We start from the raw sequence: 22,917 nt of genomic DNA, 5'->3' as shown, positions 1-22,917 counted from the left end.
CAAAGTAAGGTCTGTTATCTTCCTCTAACATACTCCCTTATTTCAGCTTCTAAGTCATGAAAATACTTAATCAGTGTCAAATTCAGATAATTAGAAACTGCAATGGAAAAGGGCATTGATAATAGGTGTATTATAAATGGCAATGTTTTGATGATGTAGGATAATTCTCCATGACTCGTTTTGGAAAGTGTTCATGTATTAAAGAGACACTCATTGGTATCAAATGAGTAGAAATTGTGACCGCCTGACATCCCCTGACACTCCAGATTTCAGCTTTACCTGTGCTAAGCAATACATACAGAATTACGACTTCTAGTAAAACTCACAGAATGGCATGCTTATTATTAGGATACTTCTCTAAGGAGACATTTTATAATTTATTTATATTTTACATTTAATAATGTCTTTCATTCGGGTATTGTAAAGGTCATTAACATTCAGTGAAACCTTGCACAATGCACAATAAGGCACGTAGGCACTTCATCAATAGATGATCTGATCAAAACCTAGAGCTGGAGAAAAATAGTGAAGGTACATAAACTGTATTAGGGTACCTTAGATTTCAAACATGGAGACACTCAATGAGGGTCATATAGCAAGTCACAGAAATAGAATCCAAACCTCAACTGCCTGGCTTTGTGTGCCTCAATATTTGCCATTGTTATTACAATATTTGATGCTGGATGTGTTTTTTTTTTGAAAATACCCTGGGTATTTACGCACCTACATAAGCTCTCTGTGAATTTTTAGAAGCTATATCCCCTGGCTGACAGTATAGCTTTAAAAATACACTCCTCTCCTTGCTTAGAAGTTTTACTCTCCCTTCCTTGCTTTGAAGTTTTGAACATGGTTCCTGCTGTGAATACATCTATTTGCTACATATCAGCTTATTTCATGCCTCATGTAAAGTGAAGAGGAACCTTAGCTTCTTGGAGACACTGGTTTTCACTGCCACTGATGGCTCAGGCAACAGAAAATTTAGCTGCAAACAGTGTGAGACAGTGTTTGTACAGATACATTTTTAAATGACACAATTCATAGTGTTTGGAAGCAGGCAGTTCATACTTACTAATTATGTCTGTATTGTTACTGTAGAAATGGAACACTACCAGAAAAATAGAGATGGATGGGAAAAACAGATCAGTAAACCAGAAATAGCAATACCAATCTGACATAATGTTTTGCCCCAAGGTCATTTAATCTACACTGGTCAGTACTGATGAACAGGCCAGACTTGTGAGTGATGCCAGAGCAAAGGGGCTGTACTGGGAATGGCAAGAGAAGCATCATTGATTTTCAGGGCACCTCTTCAGGTAAACTGAGGGGTAATACATGTTTCTCTCCCCATGTTCAGCAGCTGGGCTTAATGAATAAATTCTATTCCTCACTTCTGCACTGAATGAAAAGGCCGGAGCAAGGAATGTGTTTCTGTTTTCAGGAGTGGTTGAGCGGGACTCCAGGTGCCCAGCCTCTGCTGCATCTTTGGGAAATGTGGCCACAACCTGTCATGTTCATACGTGCAAAAGGGAGGAGCCAAGATACTGCAGTCAGTCTTCTGTGTAATATAGCTGTAGATCTTCATTAAATTCTCGCTGACTTCTCTTTTGAAATAAGGACTTCTCATGCAAACAATGCCTGTGGTTGGTGGGAAAAGAAAGAATTTGAAAACTGTAGATTTTATCTGAGAAACTTTCCAAATAATACAAAATGTGGACTTTAGCATTATAAGAAACATCCTCTTCTATGCTTTCCTTAAGAATACTTGCAAACTATCTTTTGTGCAAGCTCCAGTCGGATTAATAATGCTTATGATTCTTAGGGAAAATGGATAAAGGATCCATATTTTCCTTATCACTCTTGAATACATTCCACTGTAATAAAAATTTCAGACAGCAAACAGGGCACTATCACCTCTACTTTCTGCTTTCTTGTAGCATCACTTTTGCATTTCTTACCCAGGACAGAACTTGTTTCTTGCCCATGCTTTTGCAGAGTCAGCCACAATGGCATTCCTGATGGCCTTCTCCATCTCACCATAAAAAGCACATATGACATGGAAGGAATCCAGGGACACAGGGATTCGGCATTTTGAAACTTCTCCCCAAGGAGAATTCATGGGGAAAGCCTACACAGGTGATAATCTCATGGACAGAGACCTCAATGAGACTCCTAAGCAATCACATCAGGCAGGTCAAACCATCTGGAAAGATAGGACCGGACTGAAGAGAGCAAGATCTCTCTATGGAAATATAAAGTCCTTCCAAAAGGGCTTTGTACTCAACAGAGAGGAGAATTTAGAGCATGTAGCTTACCTTCCCTCTTACTACACTAACCCCCAAAAGACTGCCTTTCAGTCCCAGTTATTCAATCCATTATTGTCATAGCACAGTGGTATTAAGAGGTGACAATGTAAAGTGGCCCCTGGAATTAAATTAATGCATTGCAACACACAGTTCTGACACTCTGATGAGCTGGGCCCAAATTTACACTTGAATTAATTGATGATTGTCAATTCCAATAGGAAGAAAGTCCAAGGTTAAGCCACATGGAATAAGAATGTTTCTCATGGATTACGGCACGCACAAGAAGTTAACATATTTTTGTTTGTATGATTCATAACCCCTTTCACATCCCCAGGAACCTGCATTTAGCTATTTAGTTCAGAAGAATAGGGAAATGAAGACCATTTGTTATCCAAGTCAGTAACAAAGAAAGAAGCCTTCTACAAAATAGAAAAGTATATTAAAGAACAGAATGTGTTGGGGAAAAAAACTTGTCACTTTGACAAGGCCAAGAGACAAGACAAGCCTGTGCATGGTAAATGCATGGAGTGTTCACACATTTATGCTAATGACAATGTAAACACAAATGTATTTATTAGGAATGTAATTTTCATGAGAAGTCACAGCTGAATGACAAATCATGAGTGTCTGAAAAGCACGCAATGAAGCAGAATCCTTGAAAACAAATTACTTCCCTAACCCCCTTGTGTCAATAAAGACCTTAACAACCTTGCATTAAAGTGAATGAATACTGTTCAGCTGTACCCAGAGTATTTCAAGTGTTTTGAAGAGTTGTCTGTATTCCTGAAGTTTTTATCATTTTTCCTTAAAACTTCTGAGTTTTGTAACACCGTATTAGAAATGCAACGCTTTAGCTGGGACCTTGAGATGCAGCCAGGGAATCCAGGGAAGAGATTCCCATTGGGCAGCAGGAGACTGAGCTCTATTCTCAGCACACACAGCACTGATCTGCTCTGGAGCCTGGCACAAGGCACCTCATTTTGTGGCGCCTGCCTTTCCTCTTCCTAATTAGCTGTGATATTTTGGAGGAAAGGGATAGAGGGAAACTGAGGACAGGACTGTCTCCTACAGCATTGTAGATCCAAAAAATTGTACCTTCAGGCTCCACTTTCAGCCAGGACATCTTGGTATAACTAAGGTATAAATAAAATATCACATTGCAAAGCACCCTCTAATATTTAGAGGAAGATTGTGTGCAAAAACAGTCACCAGCTGTTCCTTCTCTGCATGCTTAGGACAACTGGTGCCACTGGTGCCATAACTTTTGGGAGCCCCAGTCAGAATTAGCTATTTGTTCTGGACTTTGATGAATGAGATATGAAATCAGCTGCAGAACCAAAACAGGAGAAGTTGTTCTGGTTACTTTTTATATTTTGTTAATCTCACAATCTAACAACTTTTTTTTTCTTGAAGCCTCATCTGCAGTTATATGAGAATTTGCATTACCATAAAAAAATGCTTGGCCCTCCTGACTGAGAAAGAGTATCTTGAAAATACCAGCATTACCAGTTAAAGAAGCAGCAGGCAAATATTCAATACAGGCATTAACTTTTCCAGGCCTGAATTCCCAAGAAAGAAAGAATTTTGAGGCTGTGATTTTCTTTTCAGTTTCTCATTTGTCTCTTTCCCTCTCTTTGCCCAATAATTTTGACAGCACTGACTAATTTCTACCAAAATTGGCAAGAGAGTAGACATTTGAAATATAACTGCCTTGTATACATTTTGTGAAAACTTTAAGCTGGCTAGCACACAGGGAGCCAAATTATTTTCCCTCACAAGAGCAAAGCAACCAGGATGTAGCTGCTCTTCACATATGCAACTGCTGACAACCAACTGGCAGTAAAACATGTGTAGCCATGCATGGACTGCCTCACATTAGCCCTGGCCCTGATTTTCTTGGGATACCACTGACAGCTGCTGCATCAACAGCACACAGAGGAGGGGTGACATTATTCAAATTCAGGGAAAGCATAAGGGAAGAGATAACAGAGTGGAGGCAAAGGACAATTCATAGGAAAGCAGGATTGATTACTCCTCCTAATCACAGAAAAACTCACTTAAATCTCACTGGCTTTTGCATAGGGACCATAGACACACTGTTAATCTTAGGACAGCACAGTAAAATGAACACACGGCATTAATTTTGACTCATCAGAAAAGCATCTTAAAAGCCTTGTCACCTTTTTTTGATAGCACTTTCTTTGCCTCCTAGGCCAACATGATGTAATACATTATTTATAAGCTTTTGAGCTCTTTATGCAATAATTTCACTGCTTTCCTGACTTAGCCTTCAAAATGAGAGTGCAAGAGGTACACATAACTGGACAAGGTGAAAATTCATGAGAAAGTGTGTGGTTTTCCATTGGCTTTAATGAACCCCAGAGAAAGCAGAAGTACTAAAAGTGCTTCTATGTAGCTGCAAGTATACTCATACCCAAGTAAAGGAGAAAGATGTAAAAGGCAAGAACAGGCAGTTAAATGAGTTATTAGGATTTTTTGATGGATATGGTGCTTTAGCACACAGCCACATGGCAGAAAGATAATTTTTTTTTCTGGTTTTGTCCCTCTCCTCATGATGTGGTTAAAGGGGAGAAAAATTAGAGGGGCATCCCAAACCATGCTTACTCAGATAAGAGGACTCTGCCTAGTATGGCCTTTCCTCTGCCACGTGTCCTTCAGACACATAATGAGCTCACTCATCAAATGATGTGGGTACAGTTCTTCATTGCACCTCCCAGATCAGGCAGATCAGACCTGCCCCTATCTTAGAGACATTAGTTGGAACAGAACTTGGCATAAGGTGTTCTGTTAAAATCTTCCCTCCCTCCTTCCCTGACACAGATTTGTGGTTCCAGCCCATTCTCTACTGCTCTACCTAATGCTATTTTTGATGTCCTGCTTTGACAGGAGATTCAAACTGAAACAGTTCATGTAGGTGCAACATTGCAGAAATGGCCTGTTACAGTGTTAAATTAGCCATTTTGCAAGAGATGAAAACCATCTTTCTACCAAACCTCCGCTCAAATTTCATTGCTAAACAGCCAAGATTTTAAACTGCTTTGAACTCAAAGACCTGAGACTAGACAATCTTCCTCCTATTAAAAGGGATGAAATTCTTCTGTACATGCAGAATAATGCAGAATAGGGGATTGACATGAATGCTTTTTCAGTCTTCTCAGGCAGCAAACATGGATGAAGGACTAACTGTACAAAGATATTTATTGTTATGGTTACAACCTTTAATTTATACTTTTCTAATTTTCCGGTGTTCTTGACACTCTCTATCTAAACCAAGGAAAAAGAGACTTGACATTTTAATGCTGAAAAGGTGAGAAAAGAAAAACAGGTTGCAATTTCCATCTGAGAAAATTCAGTCTCTCTAAAGCCACCTTAGATCCACTGCAGATCACTTCCCAAAAGCCCATGTAGCACCTTGCTTCAAGCAAAGGCATAGCAATGCAGTGAGCACCTGTTGTCTGCATCACTTCATCTAGTTAAACAGTAGTTTGTCTAAAACAACATGCAAAGTCCCCAAAATTTGACGTTCACTTCTAAATTTTCCCCTGCAAATATGTTTTCCCTCCCTTAAATGATCCATAAATCTCTCTCAAGCAAGGAAGCAGAAGTGAAGCAGTTCAAAGTAAGCAATCACTTTCTAATCCCTCTACCTTTATTAGAAACAGGCCTGCAGTGTTGTACTTGCTCTCAGCCTGGGAGCCTGGGGACAATATTCTGCTACTCAGGCAACCTCTTCACATCACCAGTAAAGCCCTGTGGATAGCATGTGCCAGCTAATCTGAATAAGAAGTCCTACATCTCACCAGCTATGTCTTTTATTTACTTAGTAAGATACAAATACAGCATCTGTCTTACGGGTTTTGTAGAGAAAGGAGTGAAGTTTACAATGAAAACTTGATCAGAGTTGTTAGCCAGGCTTTATCCTCCCATGCCCGTGCTGAAGGACTGTGAAACACACTCCAAGGATGTATTTCCCTTACTGGTGCTGAAATGTGGCATACATGAGACACTTGTGTGAAACTGCAGATGTAGATCGATATTTCATCTTTGTAACTGGGTAATTAGAATTAGCTACTGAATTTTCCATCAAATATGAACAAAAGAGAGAGTCAGCCTTCACTAAACATGTAAAAACTCCCAGTCTGTCTGCTTAAACCATGCAGAAGAGAATCTTTCATGGATCATTTTCCTCATTTTAGGGACAAATGCAGAAACTCGACTCTTTAAAGAGAAAATGGGTATTCCATGTATAAATTTCACCTACTTGAAGTAACTGGTTGAGAATATCTGGAGTTTCAGGTGTTTTTAAATACAGATCTACATACATAGATCATACATGTGCCAATGCACACAGTGGTTATTTATCAATACTGTCCAATGTGTGACAAACTCCTAAGAAGTGGAGATGAGGAAATGAAATCAGTCTGTGCAAAACCATTATTAATATTATGTTTTGAAAAGAGTGCAGACTGGCTTTCCCTTTCCCAGAATCTTCCCTTTCCACTGGAAGACTTAAGGAATCTACACCCATTATTTCTTTTTACTCAGTGCTTCATGTCCTGTGGTGAGTGTGAACTGCACTTGAAAATCAAGATTGTAGCAAAAATTACCTCCCCGGTGAGCTGATAAGGGAAAGAGCAGGACAATGTCAACAAATTCTTGCTTTATATTTTAAATCTATGGGGTTTTAAGGCAGTTTTGTGAATTAATTTAATTTAGACAGAACAAAAAATTAAGGTTTCAATCCCATATCTGTGTTACAGTTATGCAAGCAACTGTATTGCAAGGGCATAGAAAATTTCTGCAGGCAATTTTATCAGTTTATTAGTTTTGAATGTTCAGCAAGCACTCCAAAGGAGGACAATTTAGAGAGAATCATGCTGTGGTAAATACTCAAAGTCTTCCATAAGAATTCTTTCAGAATAGAGTCTAATGAGCCTAGGATGTTTTATGGCCACTTTTCCAAGAGAGAATTTAAAGGAAAGCTGAATCTCTGTTAAAAAGTCCATGAGTGGGTGCTGTTAATAACTCCAGTAGGTTGGGGATGATTGCACATGACTTGCAACTTTGTTTATTCACTGAATATTAGATGACATGGCATAAATCCAAAGGGAAACAATTAGTATTCATGTGCTGAGAAACAAAGCGGAGCTGGTTCTTTTACTTCTAAACTCTCAGAGGAGTGACCAAGCAGTAGATTTATGAAAGAGCTGAAAGTCACAGAAATGAGACTTAAGTTCACCAAACCAAATTCACCCTCTTTGGCATCTCCCCATGCCCCAGCCATGTCAAAGTTCTGTCAGCACCTTTGTTTTAGAAGATGTTTAGTGCAGAATTCATAACCACAGAGAGGTGATCAGGCTTTACCACCTCAGCACTGGACAACAAGGTCTTGGTCTCTGGACCCCCTTTCTCACCCAGGAAGTCCCTAATGGCTGTTTACATGGGAGGACCAGGCTTAAGAGGGAACCTTGCCTCCAATTTGGCTTTGTTTTATGATCTCAGAGTGGCAGATAGTGATGGTCTGAATATTCTGGGTGAGAAAAGGCTCTCTGTGCTACCATTTTGTGTACAAATTCTCCCACCCTTTTGCTGTTATCCTCAAGATGGACTTTTAGGAAGTGTCTCAGGGAGATGGATCTCATGTAGACACACCAGAGCACCTTCAGGCAGAGACTTATTTCCCTTTCCATTATTTCCACATGCCTAGCTTGAGGCAGCTGTACATTTTAGCTGATCTCATAAAATAAGTGTAATGGCTGCACTGGATTGCATCCTGAAGAGTTTTATTCTCTACTTGAATTGTATACCTTTCTGAACAGAAGATTTTGGATTTCATTATGGAGCCAAGCACCAGGCATTTGAGTGCCTAACACATTTACTGAACACATTTGCCTTAATGTGCTTTCACTAAAAAGAAAAGAAAGATGTACATTTTAGATCTGCACATCATTTGAGGTCATCTATTAATTGTTCATTACTCAATTGATACCAAAAAGAAAACCTAAAAAAAAAAAAAAAAGCCCTCACAAATGCAGCTATCATCAAATGCACAGAAATCCTACAAGAGCTCAAAGAGAAAGGTAACATATGGGTAAGGCTGGAAAAGCTAATTTTAACATGATTTAGTTCAGCGAAGAACACATCCTGATTTAAAATGTGGTTTTATTCTTATCTCACATTGGTTATACTTAGTTATTTTTCTGAAGATTGATTCTCACTTTTAGCAATTATTAAGGCATGCTATTTTGCAAGTAAGTGAGGCATTTTTTACTAAATTTGATGCCTTTTCTTTGGTAACTTGAAGAAAGTATATTAGTGGTCTGATTTAGGGCAGATTTAGGGAGGAAATTTCTGAAGGGGTCCCTCTGGAAAGCAAATTCAAGCGGCCCCTCCTCCACCCGCTTCAGGAGACAAAAATCTCCTTTGAGAAAAGTGGAAAAAAGTCTGTTTATTTAACAAGCAAAGTATTCACAAGCATGAAAAAAAGAGAATAATATTAAAAAATAAAACCTTTTGCTCTTCTGAAGAGATGGCAAATTCAGGAAGTCCTTGCTGTGGGGTGTAGCTCGGCTCACTCGGTCTCTTATCAGCCCCTCCCGCACTGGAAAATGCCACATCCCAGGCCCTCTGGGCCACAGGTGGGAGCTCCTGGTGTTTTTCTGGGTTTTCAGTCTAAAGCGGGGCCGATCAGTCACAGGAAAAAGAAAAGCCACAGTCCAGGGAACTTCACTGCCTCAGCTAGCTACAAAAAAATAAAAAGCAAAGGAGCTCTGTCCCACTGTCCATGCTGCAGACAACACAGTCCAGGAGCAGGATGTGGGGGAGCAAGTGCAGTTTCTGATAACAAACTCCACACTTCTTTCCCCTGCTTTGCTCTCAGAACCTCTCTAAAACTGGTGCAGAACTTAATATCCAGCATAAACAGAACAGATGACTGGGGACACAAGCGTCATAAAGTCACCCGAGGACAATTAGGTAACATAACTGTTAGATTCTATTCTATTAGAAAAAGGCAGATAATTCTTTTTGTTTCTAAGGGGATTCCTTTCTATACATGATTTGGGTAAAGCTAATTTGGATGGAAATATCAATCATATATAATATGCAAAAACTTGATTACTTTAAGCAAATAAATACAATTACATGGAATACTTTGAATAATGACAACACATTTATTGAATTATATTTTGAAGTTAAAACTATTTGAATGAGGACTTCTTTGTAGTCATATGTCCTTCAAGACATCTAGAATCAGAGGAGGTTAACTCCTCCCCTTCAAGGTTTGTCATTAGGTTGTAAATTCTCTTCAACCCAAGTTTCAATGCCCAATCAACTTGTCAAGTTCTAATGGTCCTTGTATTGTATTAAGCTTTTCATGCAGAAAAAAGCATGTAATTTATTCCTTCAGCAAATCCCACGCACCAAATCATGGGAGGTGATTTCACCTATTACACTGACTGGACTTCTGTGACTGACAGCAAATACAGACATTGTCCTCAGTGTGATTTACAAGGATTTTGTAAATAACTCTAATCTGCAATATACATTTTCATGGCAATATTCAGGACATAAGCAGTAAACACGTTTTAGTAGAAAATATTCATGATGGTGGGCCCAGTTGCATGCCTTTTTTTGAAGCCACTGTTGTTTTTATTCTGTCTTTTCATACCAAGGCAGAAAAAGAAACCAGCAAACATGCATTTTAGTTTCTTTGTTAACCTACTCATAACTTAGTCTGGAAATGGGTCGGTTAATGCTCTTTCATTCTGTTTAAGATATTTTTCTGATACATGAAGCAAAATAATTCTCTGTCAATGTTTATAAGGCTGGTTTTGCTCAAGGCTCTTTATCTTGTCATATCAATCAGCCAAGGCTAATATGTGTGGCAGAAAGTAGGACAGAGATCCCCAAAGAGGGACAAAGAAATGAAATGACAAATAAGCTGGAGAAGATGTGGGGTCATTTCCCTTGCAGCCTCAGTGAAATACCTTGCTTTATGAGTCAGCATTGAAGATATAAATAGTTTGCAATGATTTAAATAGTTTGCAATAACAAATATAGTCAGATGATGAATATCAGACATTGGCAGAATGTATTTTGTTACCTCAGTTTAGCAAGGCAGGAACAAACAGGACTGATCTGAGAAATTGCAGTTGAAAACCATAAGCCCAGGGGATGAATCCATGTTTTTGTTACCTAATCAATCAGCCAGAACACCAGGCCCTTGTGCAACACTGGCAGAATCACCTCACAAAGGCTGAAAAACAGCAGTTTGAGAACATCAGCTTGGGAAACCCTCCTATGTACAGAGACACCTTTCCCAGCCACAGCAATAAACACTTTCTAGAATCTGAGAAAGCAAACAAGAGGCTCATTGCCCTGCAGCCTTCTATTTAATAGTATTGATGTCCAGTCCAATCGGCAAGAGAACATCCCTGTTTTGATTTCTGACTAGATGAACAGGTCAGAAAGTCAGAGTAGTTCAGAAAGTACACCTCAGCTTGTACTTTGAGACCTGACTGCCCTTGCACCTGAAGAATCTCACTCTGGTTTTGCTTGTTTTCTCTTTATGGCAATGAAAGTAATCTGATTTTTACCAGGTTTACTCCACTTTTCTCAAGTATAAATAAGATTAAGATGTGTTTGGAAGCATTTATGCTGGGTACAAATAAAGTTCCTTCCAGTGCAGGGGCAGCAGAACCTACAGCTTTCTCTGAGCTCATGTTTAAACATTTCACCCAAATGCATATATCTTCATGTAACCACAGTTTTGACCTTGTTTTATAACAGCAGCCCTTTTTTAAGGAAATGTGGAAAGCGAATTAATTTATATTGCAACAAATTATCAGAGATGATTTTTCTCTACCCCTCCCCCCTACTTAAAACAAATGTTGAGGGAGGAATAAGTAAAGTTTTGCAGGTGGAAACAATACAGATACTCTCGCTTCGTGATTCTCTCCCTGCCATTTTCAGATGAGTACATTTGCTTTCCAGGAGAGTTTTAAAGTCATCAGTTCTAATGAAAATGACAGGTAAATTGAGCCTGATCATGGGAAGCAAATGACAGTGTATTCCAGGGGGAGGCTGGGTCAGGCAGAATTGTTCATGCTAATCCAGGCAGCCAGCCAAAGTCTGAACAACATACATACAGGGCGTGAGGTCCTGCACTGGAAGCCTGCTGAAGATGACAGTAGCATGAAGCCCAGCCCTACAAACCAATATTCTTTTGCACCTAAATCTTGTCAGCACTCTCCATTCCTGAATTTCTTCATCTCTAGATAGGAATGACCAATACCTGTCCACTGGGATATCACAAAGCCCAGCTGTCCAGTGTTTGTAAAGCATTTTGACAGGATGGAAGCTGCTCCATGGAGAGTCGCCTCTACCTCCTTGATGCTGCTACACTTTTTAATCCACCCTTTTATCAACTGGTATTTCATGCACTCTCCCTTGCAGACGAAGCAGTGAGCGAACAGAAATGACAAAGTGCGCTTCCAAACTTCCCTCCCACTCACCTCTCCTCCATCTGTTGGAGAGAGAGATTTTATTTGCTGCAGAACTGCTGTCTGGCTAAAAATGTGAGCACTTTTTACAGCATGATCCCACTCTCTCCTCCACACACACCCACTGCCCAAGTGCTTCATTTTGAAATATGACATTGCTTCTTAGCTAATCCCCTGTGTAAGAAGAGGCTTCTACAGCCCATTTTATTAGGTGATGACTAAAAAGCTGCTGTAGAATCCCACATGGTGTTCACTGCTGATCACCCCCACCCTACCTATTAGGAACGGAAAGAAACAGAGGATTTCCAACAATAAAGACTATTTTTCTTCCTCTTTTCCCTGTCACAAACAGTCCAGTTCAGTCTTATGCCTCATTATTTCCAAATTTCGAGGTTTAATTCTGAGTCTTATGGCAAATTGGTATTTATCTTTTAATACCTAGCTCCTGGAAGAAGTGCTCACTTCAGATTTTCTGTTTCTTTTAAAGAAAGCAACAAGTCAAGTATTCCTGGATAGGGAGGAAAATTAGGTTTGGCTGAAGACAGTCAAAAAGACTCAGGAAATAAAGGCATATAAGAAAACATCAAATTTCAATAAACACACAATGCAATCCTATGGCTTTAAGCCTACAACTGTGCAACAATTCTAAACTGTGGATCTGGCAATATGAGGGATGGGGGGAAGTTGTGGTCATGGAATACAAAATTGTCCATCATGTGTAATTAGGCAGAATATCAAAACCTGTTTTCAGACAGTATTTTAGTCCAGATTCCAAGGTCTGGACTTAAAATGCTGCTGAAAGAGAAAACACAAAATAAATTAGACAAAAAGGGGAGACATTGTCTGATTTATCACTGAGGCGAAACCTCTAAACTTCAAAAACCTCCCAACTCCATTCTTACTCTGGATATTGTGGCTTTCATAAAGAGAAAAGTTTTGGACTTTTTTCAGTTTTCATGGCTAAAGGAACTATTTTTCCCCCAGGTACCTATAGTGGTCTATCTATCAATCAAACTAGGTAGACAGATAATTTTATTCCACATTTTCAGGTAATTTTTTTAGTAATCTTTGCAGGACAAGTTACAAAATGGGGGTGGCTGTGATGTCCTGGCATTAGAAAGGCAAGTTACTTTTTGGTGAAATTGCCTTGTTAAGATTTAGGGCTTGAACATTTCAATGATCTCAGACTTAGGGGAGAAGGATGTACTACTATAACAGACAAAAAGAATGCAGAATTTACAGGCCACAAGGACATTTGGAAAAACTCCCACAATAAGGAAAAAGCCAACTCAATCAACTTTGCTGAAATCAGCTCTGAATAGGAAAAGGTAATTCTGGCAGGGGGAGTTCATGATCACTGACTCAAGAAACCCACTAAATGAAGAGAAAAATTGAACTTGTGGACTAACCAGCATAAGAAGAGAGGGACTCAACCAATAGAAGACAGAATACGAATTAGTAAGAGACCTGTGTAACTTGAAACAAGTGAACATTGATGCCTTTGTTCACTAAAATGTATATATAATGAAAAGTTTTGATAGTCATTGTGATGGCTTTGTGGATTTGCCCCCCCAGCACCTGTTTTTGTGCAGAACTATAAATAAATACCTCAACTCTGCATGTGGAATGACATTGTGCATGCTGGGTTCAAGAACCATATTTTGGGACAACATTTGGAAGATAAGCATCAGATAAGACATGGCATTTCCTCTTCTTTATCACGCCAATTTGGTTAGAAGGAATATGGGGATGGAGGTCCGTTACTACAACTTTGAACTTGTAAAGATTGCATCCCTTTTTCCATAAGGACACAACTTCAGATTGTCCTCTAGCAATTTCAGTCAATAGGCTTCAGTCAGACAAGCAGATGCATCACTGTTTCCAATTAGAGGCCCAGGCTAAATTATTAGGTGATGAGTTCCTATTAAAAACTCATTAAACCTAGAAGAAAATGTTTTTCGTTTGGGGAATGGTGACTAGTCCCAAATGGTGACCACAGCCTTGGACAGGAATCAATCAATCCTGACAGCTGCTCAAGAGAGTTATAGCTCCTGCCAGACAAAGGGTTTTTTCTAACCTAGGTCCTCAAAAGGGGGAAGTTCAGCATGTTTTTCTTGCCTATTCACAAGCCACAAGAACTTCAGAAAGATCGTCCAGCAAAAAACAGATGGAGTTAGCAATTTATGAACTAGGCAACACAAAGTGGGCAAGATGAGGCCGTAAAGAAGGGCTTGTATCTTTAGGCAAGTGATGGAAATAGAAAAAAAATCCCCACTCCATATCAATATTTACTGATCAGTAAAAAACAGTGACCTAATTTTAATTCACAATGCAAAACATACTCCTCACAACAACCAAAACCTTTTCTTCGCCCCTGCAACCAGACTGCTGCACAGAGCTATAAATACCCCAGCTCACAGGTACAGTTCATTGTAATACAAGTTTATTCCTTTTTTAAACATCAGACTCCTCCAGCAAAAGTAAAGAATGGTGACAAAACGTGAATGTAACACCAGGAAATTCCTTCCTATTAGCTGGTGTTTAATCTTGTCTGAGTAACACTGGCTTGAACAGCAGAGACATTCAAAGTGATAGGGTCAAGAAAAAGTGAGAGTTATCCAGGCATGTTATTTACAGAGACAAGCAGAGCAACTTGGAAACTGGTTTTTGGCACTTATTTATTTCAGCTTGATCTTTCTGTTCTTTACATAGGTCTCTAGCCAAGAGTTCCTTGTTAATTGCTCAAAGTGCATCTTTTAGGGAAACTTGACCATGTTCTATCTAGCAACTGTAGAAATCATGGTTCTGCATTATTGGTTAAAACTAAGTATTTAAGTGCTTTATATCTGCCCAGTAATCATTCAACAGCATGGTTAACTTACTCCAGTGAAAGGCTATTATACAAGATTGCAAAGCACCAGTTGCCCTAAGATCTCCCAATTCCAAAACTGATGGAGTTATGTGAGCAATGTTAGTATCTGCATTTAAGGGACACAAGGGATTTAAGGGATTTAAATTTAAGGGATGAGGAGTAGCCTCATCAGTATGGGAATGAGGCAGCATTCCTCACCTGGAAGGTAATGTCAGCTTGACCTTGACCCTACACAGCAGCAGACTGACTGGGGGAAGGAAAGGGCTTCAGAAGAAAATGTGTGGGATTAGCAACTGGCCAGTATCAAACCCAAGATACTGGTCTGCATCACACTTGGTTTGACCCTGTACCTCTATTATCTGCCCAGAACTGCCATATTTTGACAAACACAGTAGCTCAGCATGTCACCTACCCCCCAAGTCCAACCAGGATCCAGAAAATAGGCAGCTCTTTCTCATCATCTTCTTCAGTTCAGTAAAGCCCTCCCTAAGGTTCTTGCATACCATGGGCATCTTCATAAAACAGTTACTGTTGACTAGCTCCTGAATCAGAGTGTTCTCCCAGGGAATAGGAAATCCAGGCTTAACTCCACATCCACACATCACTTAACAGTGATGAGCCTGGTTGGGGGGCTGCTGCTAATCCCACCTCTCCTACTGAAACTGTTTCACTGCACAATGAATTCTGGAGTCATTTATCAAAGAAAGGGTACTCAAACCTGCCCTGGAAATCAAGCACCACCAGTACTGCAGGTGCAGGTCCCTTTCCAAGGTCTGGTGGATCTCTTTCATGTGTAGGACTGCTGTGTTGACACCTGAAACTCAAATGCATGTATTCCCTTCCTGAATGGGTTCCACTTCCACCCTCTCTCTGGCTCCAAAATATCCTGAATCAGGCACCTTCAGCAGCAGCTGCAGTGAATGTTTTCTAGGCAATTTGGCATCCAATGGCTCAGAGCATCCTCCTGGGAGGATGTGCACTGAGTTTGAAACCCGGCCATCTCAGCAGCCTAGAGAAGTACTCCAGCCATTTAGCTGTTACATAAGTATCCATCATCACCTATTCCTCCAAGGAAAATTTTCTGTCTGTCTCCTGGTGAAAGTGAAGAACTCTGATCTATTCTTTTGACAGGGAGATGCCTGAAGGTTTCCATGCTCCACACTTCAGACACTCCTTCACCCGGACTTCCCCAGTCAAAGCTCCAGTGATACTGAGGCTCTGTAACTCACCTGTATTCAGCAGTTTCCTTTCTGCACGTCCTCTGACATCTGAGACACCATTTTAGATCACCAGCACCTTTCAGCTCAGTGCTCCTTTGCTCTGTAAACCATGAGGTAACCAACTTTCTCCATAGAAATTAGGCACCTAATTATTCTGCTTCAGCATCTTGCCAAGCTACTCTGTGTTCAAGGGCTCTTCTAGATTTGCAGAGCCTGTCCATAACTACTATTAATGCAGTACAAGACCAGCTAATCCTACAATGAATAGTACAGAGAGATATATAGCACCCAACTCTTGTAATGTAGCTTCAGTGAAGATCTACTCACCCCTTCAGAAGAGAGAACTGCAAGGATTTACTTCCACAAGATCTAATGAATACTACTTTAGGGTATCACTATTATTTATTTGAGAATTTTGACATTTGCAGAATGTTGAAGAGGCAACCTAATTCTGTTAATTCTTTGCCAAAGTTTCAGTGCTGGTTTACATAGGACAACCAGCACTTAAAAACCAGTTGATCAGAAGACCATTGAAAGTAACTTCTGTCTAGATATGACATTATTTAAATCACTAGCAACTACACCTTTAAACCATGAAACTCTGTGTGTGGCCTAAGCAGAAGATGGGCTGTAGGAAGGTAAGAATCTCCCACCAATCTCTTTCCAAAGAAATTGCAACTATTTCCATACCAAGCAGCACAGAATGACCATACAGGCTTCCAAGACACTGTAACCCATCCTCTTGCAACAAGGCAGGATGAACACAGCAAAGAGTATGAACACACACTATGTGTGCACATGCACATACCATGCTCAGATGACAGGCTGAAAACAGTTACAGATGTCCATGTCAGAAAACTGAAATAAATATTCTAATTCTCAGAATACTTATTTGTAATGGTTATTAATTCTACAATTCAACCGCTTTGGTGTTAAGGTATCTGGCCTTTAAGTATTTTACACTGATGCTGAGTATGTGTACAGTCAGAAACCCTGGTGTACGAATGTAGTTATGAAAATTACAAAATAAAGTATGCAAAGTATTCCATTCCCCACCACACCACCTCTTAGAGAGAGCGTTAGGGAAGATACTCAAAATTTCTGCCATCTGCTACATCAAGATAAAGAGCAGGGGTGTTGCCTGGTACTTTGCTAAACCATTTCTGAGTTACGAGCTAATGGAAAGACATGCCATAAATCTAATACCAAGGTGTCTCTGGGTCTTGCTGTGGAAGTGTAGATGTGAAGGTTCTAATGAAAACTGAATTATAGAATAGTTTGGATTGGAAGGGACCTCAAAGATCATGTTGTTCCAACCCCCCTGCCATAGCCAGGGACACCTTACACTAGACCAGATTGCTCACAGTCCCATCGAACCTGGCCTTGAACACTGCCAGGGATGGGGCATCTACAGCTTCTTTGGGCAACCAATTCCAGTTCCTTATCACCCTCACAGCAAAGAATTTCTTCTTAATCTCTAATCTAAACCTATTGTCTCTCAGTTAAAAGCTGAGAGTCTCCCTTGTCCTATACATGTCCTTGTAAAAAGTCCCTCTCCAGCTCTCTTGTAGAACACCTTTAGGTAGTAGAAGATACTCTAAGGGGTCTCCAGAGCCTTCTCTTCTCCATGCTGAATAACCCCAACTCTCTCAGGCTTGTTTTCACATGGGAGATGCTCCAGGCCTCCCATCATCATGTCACTTCTCTGGACTCATTCTAGCAGGTCTACATCCTTCCTGTGTTGATCAATAACCATTTCAGAGACATTCAAAGTGATAGGGTCAGATACAGATACAGTAGTGTGTCCCTATCATATTTTTGTTACCACTTTGTTATTGCTGGTTCTACTTTTTTAGCTCTTCTTTTCTGTATTTAACTTTCTAAATGCTCCAACAAAAAAAGGTTGAAGCTCAGTACCACCAGCTGTGGTCCCTTTCATGCAAGGAAGGGTGCTTCCTAATTGGTTTTCAGCAAATACTGTCACAGAGGTTTCTGGCAGGAAAACCTTTTGATTCATTTACAGAGCTAAGACATTTTCTTTCTTCCTATGTTTTCAGTAAGTACAGAGGTAAAAGGCTTCCCTTTAGGAATGACAGCAAATGCTTAAAAAATGGCAAGTGTTTAAACTATTTGCTGAGTCAGAGTTTGTAACAGCTGACTTTTAGACAAGTGTTTTGGAATAAAACTGTGGGCAGTGTAATAAAAAAATGTTTTTAAGAGAAATAAAGGGAAAAGGTGAAAAGTACACATCATTTACCACACAGTTCTTTGTATTAATATGAGGTTCAAGGAAGCAAGAGATTTTTTGTTCTTGGGGAGTCTGAAATTTGGAGACTTGTCATGTTTAGGACCACATATCCCATCTTCCAACAGCAGCAAACAGTTTGTTCTTCTTTTTCATTTAGGTGTAATTTTTGTATCACCAGGGAGAGGGATTTTAAGTCACCAGTTTCTGAGCTTTTGAAGCCTTTTCAAAATTCTTTTCAACATGGCTTAGACAGGCAGAAGTGGGTGGATTAGCTCGACAGCCTGCATCCCCTGCTTAGTTCCAAGGTTTCAGTGCAATATGCATCTCACACATACCAAGGCACCTGTCGTGGGTCTTAAGCCCTTTGAGTCATAGGTGTTAGCTGGTGCCAGAACACTGGGGCTTCCACCAGAGGTGAGAAACATTTTTTAAAAAATAAGGAAAAAACAGAACAAAAAAGATCCCACGACTCAAGGGTATATTATATATGAGCAAATTCATTTTGCTAATGTAATATGTAAATAGGATTAATGTACTGAGATAGCTATTAGCTGAAGAGACTGCCATGGAAAAGGAAGATTCATGTTTCTTTATGGAGAACAGCATCAGGGAAAATGCGCTTAAGGCAGTGACATTGGTCTGGAGATCCAAGTAGATTTCCCATCTCTGCTTGAACATTACTGAAATCTTGACCTAATCCATCCCTGAAACTGTAAGCTCTGAAATTCGAATTGCCATTATTTTTGTCTAGCAGTCAGTATTTCATATGTTATTCAAGTAAGTTCCATCTGGGAGTGCTGATTCAAAGTCAGAGAAAAACCACTGGGTTGCATGGAACCCCACCAAAAATCACAGGTGCCTGAGATTAAGTTCTTGGTAACTTCTGTTGTTATTTGTTTTAGTTTGTTTCCCCATTGCTTGGTATTTTGCGATAATGTTTCAGTTGGTTTTTTTCCATAAAGAGAAAGAAAAAGTATAGTAATTCAATCTTTAAAATGTGGCCAAGCAAGAATTTTGAAATCGTAACTGTCCTTAAAAAGTTTAGGTAGTGTTTACTGCTACAAATGTAAACAGTGAAGCTGGGAAACTAGTCAGGAAAGTTTCTGCAAAATACCCATCAATACAGAAAACAAAGCCAAATAATTTACATTAATGATCCAGCTTTCTTAATTCTTAACTTCTATACAGTGCAAGTGACTTGCATTACACTTCATCAGTGTATGTTTCCAAACTATCTTCTAAATCCTTGCTTAATGAATAAGACTTCTTTAAGAAGAAATACCTGGAAAGAGACCTTTACAATGCAATAGAAAATTATTACTGCTACCCACATAGCTCCATTCTACAGCAGCATTTCATTTTTTACCCATTCAAAATGTCCCATTTCCACAGCACTGAGCATAATAAGTGATTAAGTTGGTTTTTTTTAAAGGTAATTATTAAAGCAATTTGTTATGTATACAAAGACGAACCTTTTTAAGGGCAAAATATTTCAACAACTAAATAATACTCTAATTATGTTTAACACACAAGTGTTTTAATTGAAAAGGTTACTAAAGGAGACTACATGTTGTGGTTTAACCCCAGCCAGCAACTAATTACCACACAGCTGCTCACTCACCCTCCAACCTTCCCTGTGGGATGGGGAGGAGAATTAGAAGAAAAGGTAAAACCTGTGGGTTGAGATAAGAACAGTTTAATAACTGAAATTAAGTCAAATGCAGTAATAATGACAATAATAATAATAATAATAATAATTTCAATGAAAAAGGAGGTAAAAAAGAGAGGGTGGAATAAAACCCAAGAAAAACAACGATGCACAACACAACTGCTCCCTCCCCCGTCCAATGCTCAGCCCCTACCCAGCAGTGATCAGCCTCTCCTGTACACCTCCTCCCAGTTTATGTGCTGAGAAGATGTTTTAGGCTATGGAATGTCCCTTTGGCCAGCTGGGGTCAGCTGTCCTGGCCATGCTCCCTCTCAGCCTCTTGTGCACCTGCTCTCTAGCAGAGCCTGGGAAACCGAAAAGTCCTTGACCTACGGTAAGCACTGCTCAGCAACAACCAAAACATCAGCATGCTGTCAACATTATTCTCATCCTAAACTCAAATACACACCACCTCTTGAGAAGAAAATTAACTCTATCCCAGCCAAAACCAGGAAACTACATATCCTGGACACACTGAGATTCCATCAGAAAGAAGTGACACTCTGGACCCAATTTAGAGATCTCACTCATGCAGGCACATACGGCTTTCAGAAAGTATTCAAAAAATCAGACAAGATCAAGTGATTTTAAAAATTTTACAGGTTTTATAAAAACATTATACATTACAAAAATGTATCAAAACCCCCCTTATAATTAAAACTTAATTATACAAAGTTTTATAGCACTTAAAATGACTAACATTCTTTAAAATTAGGATTATCCATTTTTTCAATAGGTACAGATAGAAGTTTATATCAAAACTTTATCAAATAAAAGACAACCTCTAGCTTTCATACCTATTTAATCAGAAGAATATACACTGTCAGAAATAGGAATGTGTTTACAGAGATTTCTTGTCTATAAAAATACAAAAGAGGGATACTGTGAATATCTCACTTGAAGACTCAAAAAGTTCTAAACATACCAAGACTCTTAAAATCAGAGAAATTATCAATCTATTTTTCTGAGGATTCCAGCTCAGAAGAATGATGATGCAAGGAAGAAGAAAAAAATGACTGAGTGGAAAAACACCCCTGAGATAAATCAGAACATTAACATTTTTTTCTACTTGCTTGTTTCTTTGGCTTTTGTTACTTTTAAGCTATCACATAGGTTTGAAAGGAAATTGGTCCAGTCATAGGTTTTAACAATTACATTATTATAACACAGGTAATTATTCTGACACACTACAAGCAATAAAAAACCCCGAAAATAAAACATAGCATAAGTTGCTCTTTTCCTTCAGACTCTTCTGATTTCTGATCCCACCCCTCTATTTTTAAAAAAAAAATTTCATTCTAAACAAAGATTATTAAGAGGATAAAATAGTCATCTGGAATAATTTTTCAAATTATAGTTTCCCATGTCTTCCTTTTTTCCTTGAGAGTTTTTTATGGACAAGTTCTTCAAAAGCCATAATTTCATCTTCCACTTCATTTTCCAAGTCTTTATCATGCACCAAGCCTATATTAAAAACAATAAATTAATGCAGAATGGAAAACCCCAACACCTTTTTCTCTTAACAGCACAACAAGCTATGTCACTGCTATTTTACATGTCAGCAATATACCTTCATATGTGCATAATCATCTTCGAGAAGTATTTAGCTTAATATGACAATGTGCTTAAGAGCTCTGCAACGAAGCAGCAACTGCTAAGCCACTTGCTGCACTAGTAATTAATTTTCACACTGAAAATCTGTTTCTATTGTTATTTCCTTTGACTTTTCTAAGAAGTCTGTCTCAAGATTCAGATTCAGCAGACACTACATTTCCTTGCTGATTTCCAAGACATACTATAAGGTTCCTTTTGAGACTACAAGAGCACACCCTCTCCTATTAACTGTATCTGCTGGAATAGGGAGAGGCAACCCAAGGCTTTATCACAACCAATTTTTTCTAAAATTGAGCTACTTTAATGCTTCACATACAGTCCATTTTGTAAGTCTAACCACTTCATTGCTGCCAACTGTTGCAATCTCATCACCTAAATATATGTTTAAACATGAACATTAAGGGAGGCACAATGAAGTCCTAAACTTGCCTTCAGAGATCTGTGATGCAATAGACTGCATCAATGTATGCTATTTTTTTGTATGAAACCAAGAGAAATGGAAGTGAAAACGAAACAAATACAAGCATCCTTTGTCAGGCTGGGATACACTGAAGGCCAGGGAGAAGTCTTGCTCCACTCTGGCCACCCTGCATCCAACTGCTCTGTTTTGAAGAGCCACTGAGGGAAAGCCTGGTTATCTCATGTTTTCCAGAGTGCCCCCATGGGAGTGCCTCTCAAAGGTCAATGAATATCCACAATGCTGCTAAGTGGGAGACTGAAGTGATGCTTAGAGACCACTACTGAACAGCAGTGGGCACAGCAAGCTGTGCAATTTTAAAACATACCTTCTCCTGTTATTCTGTGAGAGTCCATTTGCTTCAGCCACTTATGAGCATCATCAAGGGTGTCAACCAATTTTTTGGCATGTCTGTTTATTAGTTCTTCAGCTGAAATGGAGCACAGTTAACATTCTGTGAGAACACTTAGCTGAGAAATGGACAGCAGCTAAAAGTCAAGCACAAAATGAAGTTACACACAACCATGTGGGATGATGATGCTGCAAACCCAGAAGTCATGATCACCAGGATAATTCACTAATATGGATGAAGATGATGTATGTATTACTCCCCATTCTAATCAACATTACTAGCACTATCAGAACAGAAGTTCTACATCCTTGTGCTGCCCCTTTGGAGTTACATCTGAATCCTGAAAACATCCTACTTTATTTTTGGGTTATAAAGTTCCTGACTCTCGTTATCTCTCTGAAATTATACGAATCAAAGTCAAACATGGACCTAAAATGGTGCAGTCTTTGCTGAACTGCACAACTAAGAACCTCAAAACTGCCTGTTATAAAGAGAGGGAAAAGTAGTCTCAGAAAAAAATAATTTCTCTCTACATATTTTCACTGAGTAGAATAACAAGGTAGCATTCATCAAGCAATTGTCATAACGAAATCCACTATTACCTAATTAAGCCTACTAT

The 22,917-nt window shown here is 39.2% G+C and overlaps 1 protein-coding gene across 3 annotated transcripts in view; it reads right to left on the bottom strand.

Moving 5' to 3' along the window:
* Positions 1–20,457: 20,457 nt before the first annotated feature.
* Positions 20,458–22,917, bottom strand: part of TRANK1 (tetratricopeptide repeat and ankyrin repeat containing 1) — a 51,893-nt gene continuing 49,433 nt past the window's right edge. For all 3 annotated transcript variants that reach the window (XM_054646132.2, XM_054646222.2, XM_054646308.2), the window contains 2 exons: positions 22,275–22,376; positions 20,458–21,339 (listed from right to left, as the gene is read on the bottom strand). In XM_054646132.2, coding sequence (XP_054502107.2) covers positions 21,227–21,339; positions 22,275–22,376 — 215 coding nt within the window. In that variant the 3' untranslated portion in view covers positions 20,458–21,226. The remainder of the gene's footprint in view (positions 21,340–22,274; positions 22,377–22,917) is intronic.

This window comes from Agelaius phoeniceus, chromosome 1 (genome assembly GCF_051311805.1).
Source record: "Agelaius phoeniceus isolate bAgePho1 chromosome 1, bAgePho1.hap1, whole genome shotgun sequence".
NCBI classification, from domain to species: domain Eukaryota; kingdom Metazoa; phylum Chordata; class Aves; order Passeriformes; family Icteridae; genus Agelaius; species Agelaius phoeniceus.
Note: the sequence above shows the minus strand (reverse complement) of the source record. Positions and strands in the feature narration are given on the sequence as shown.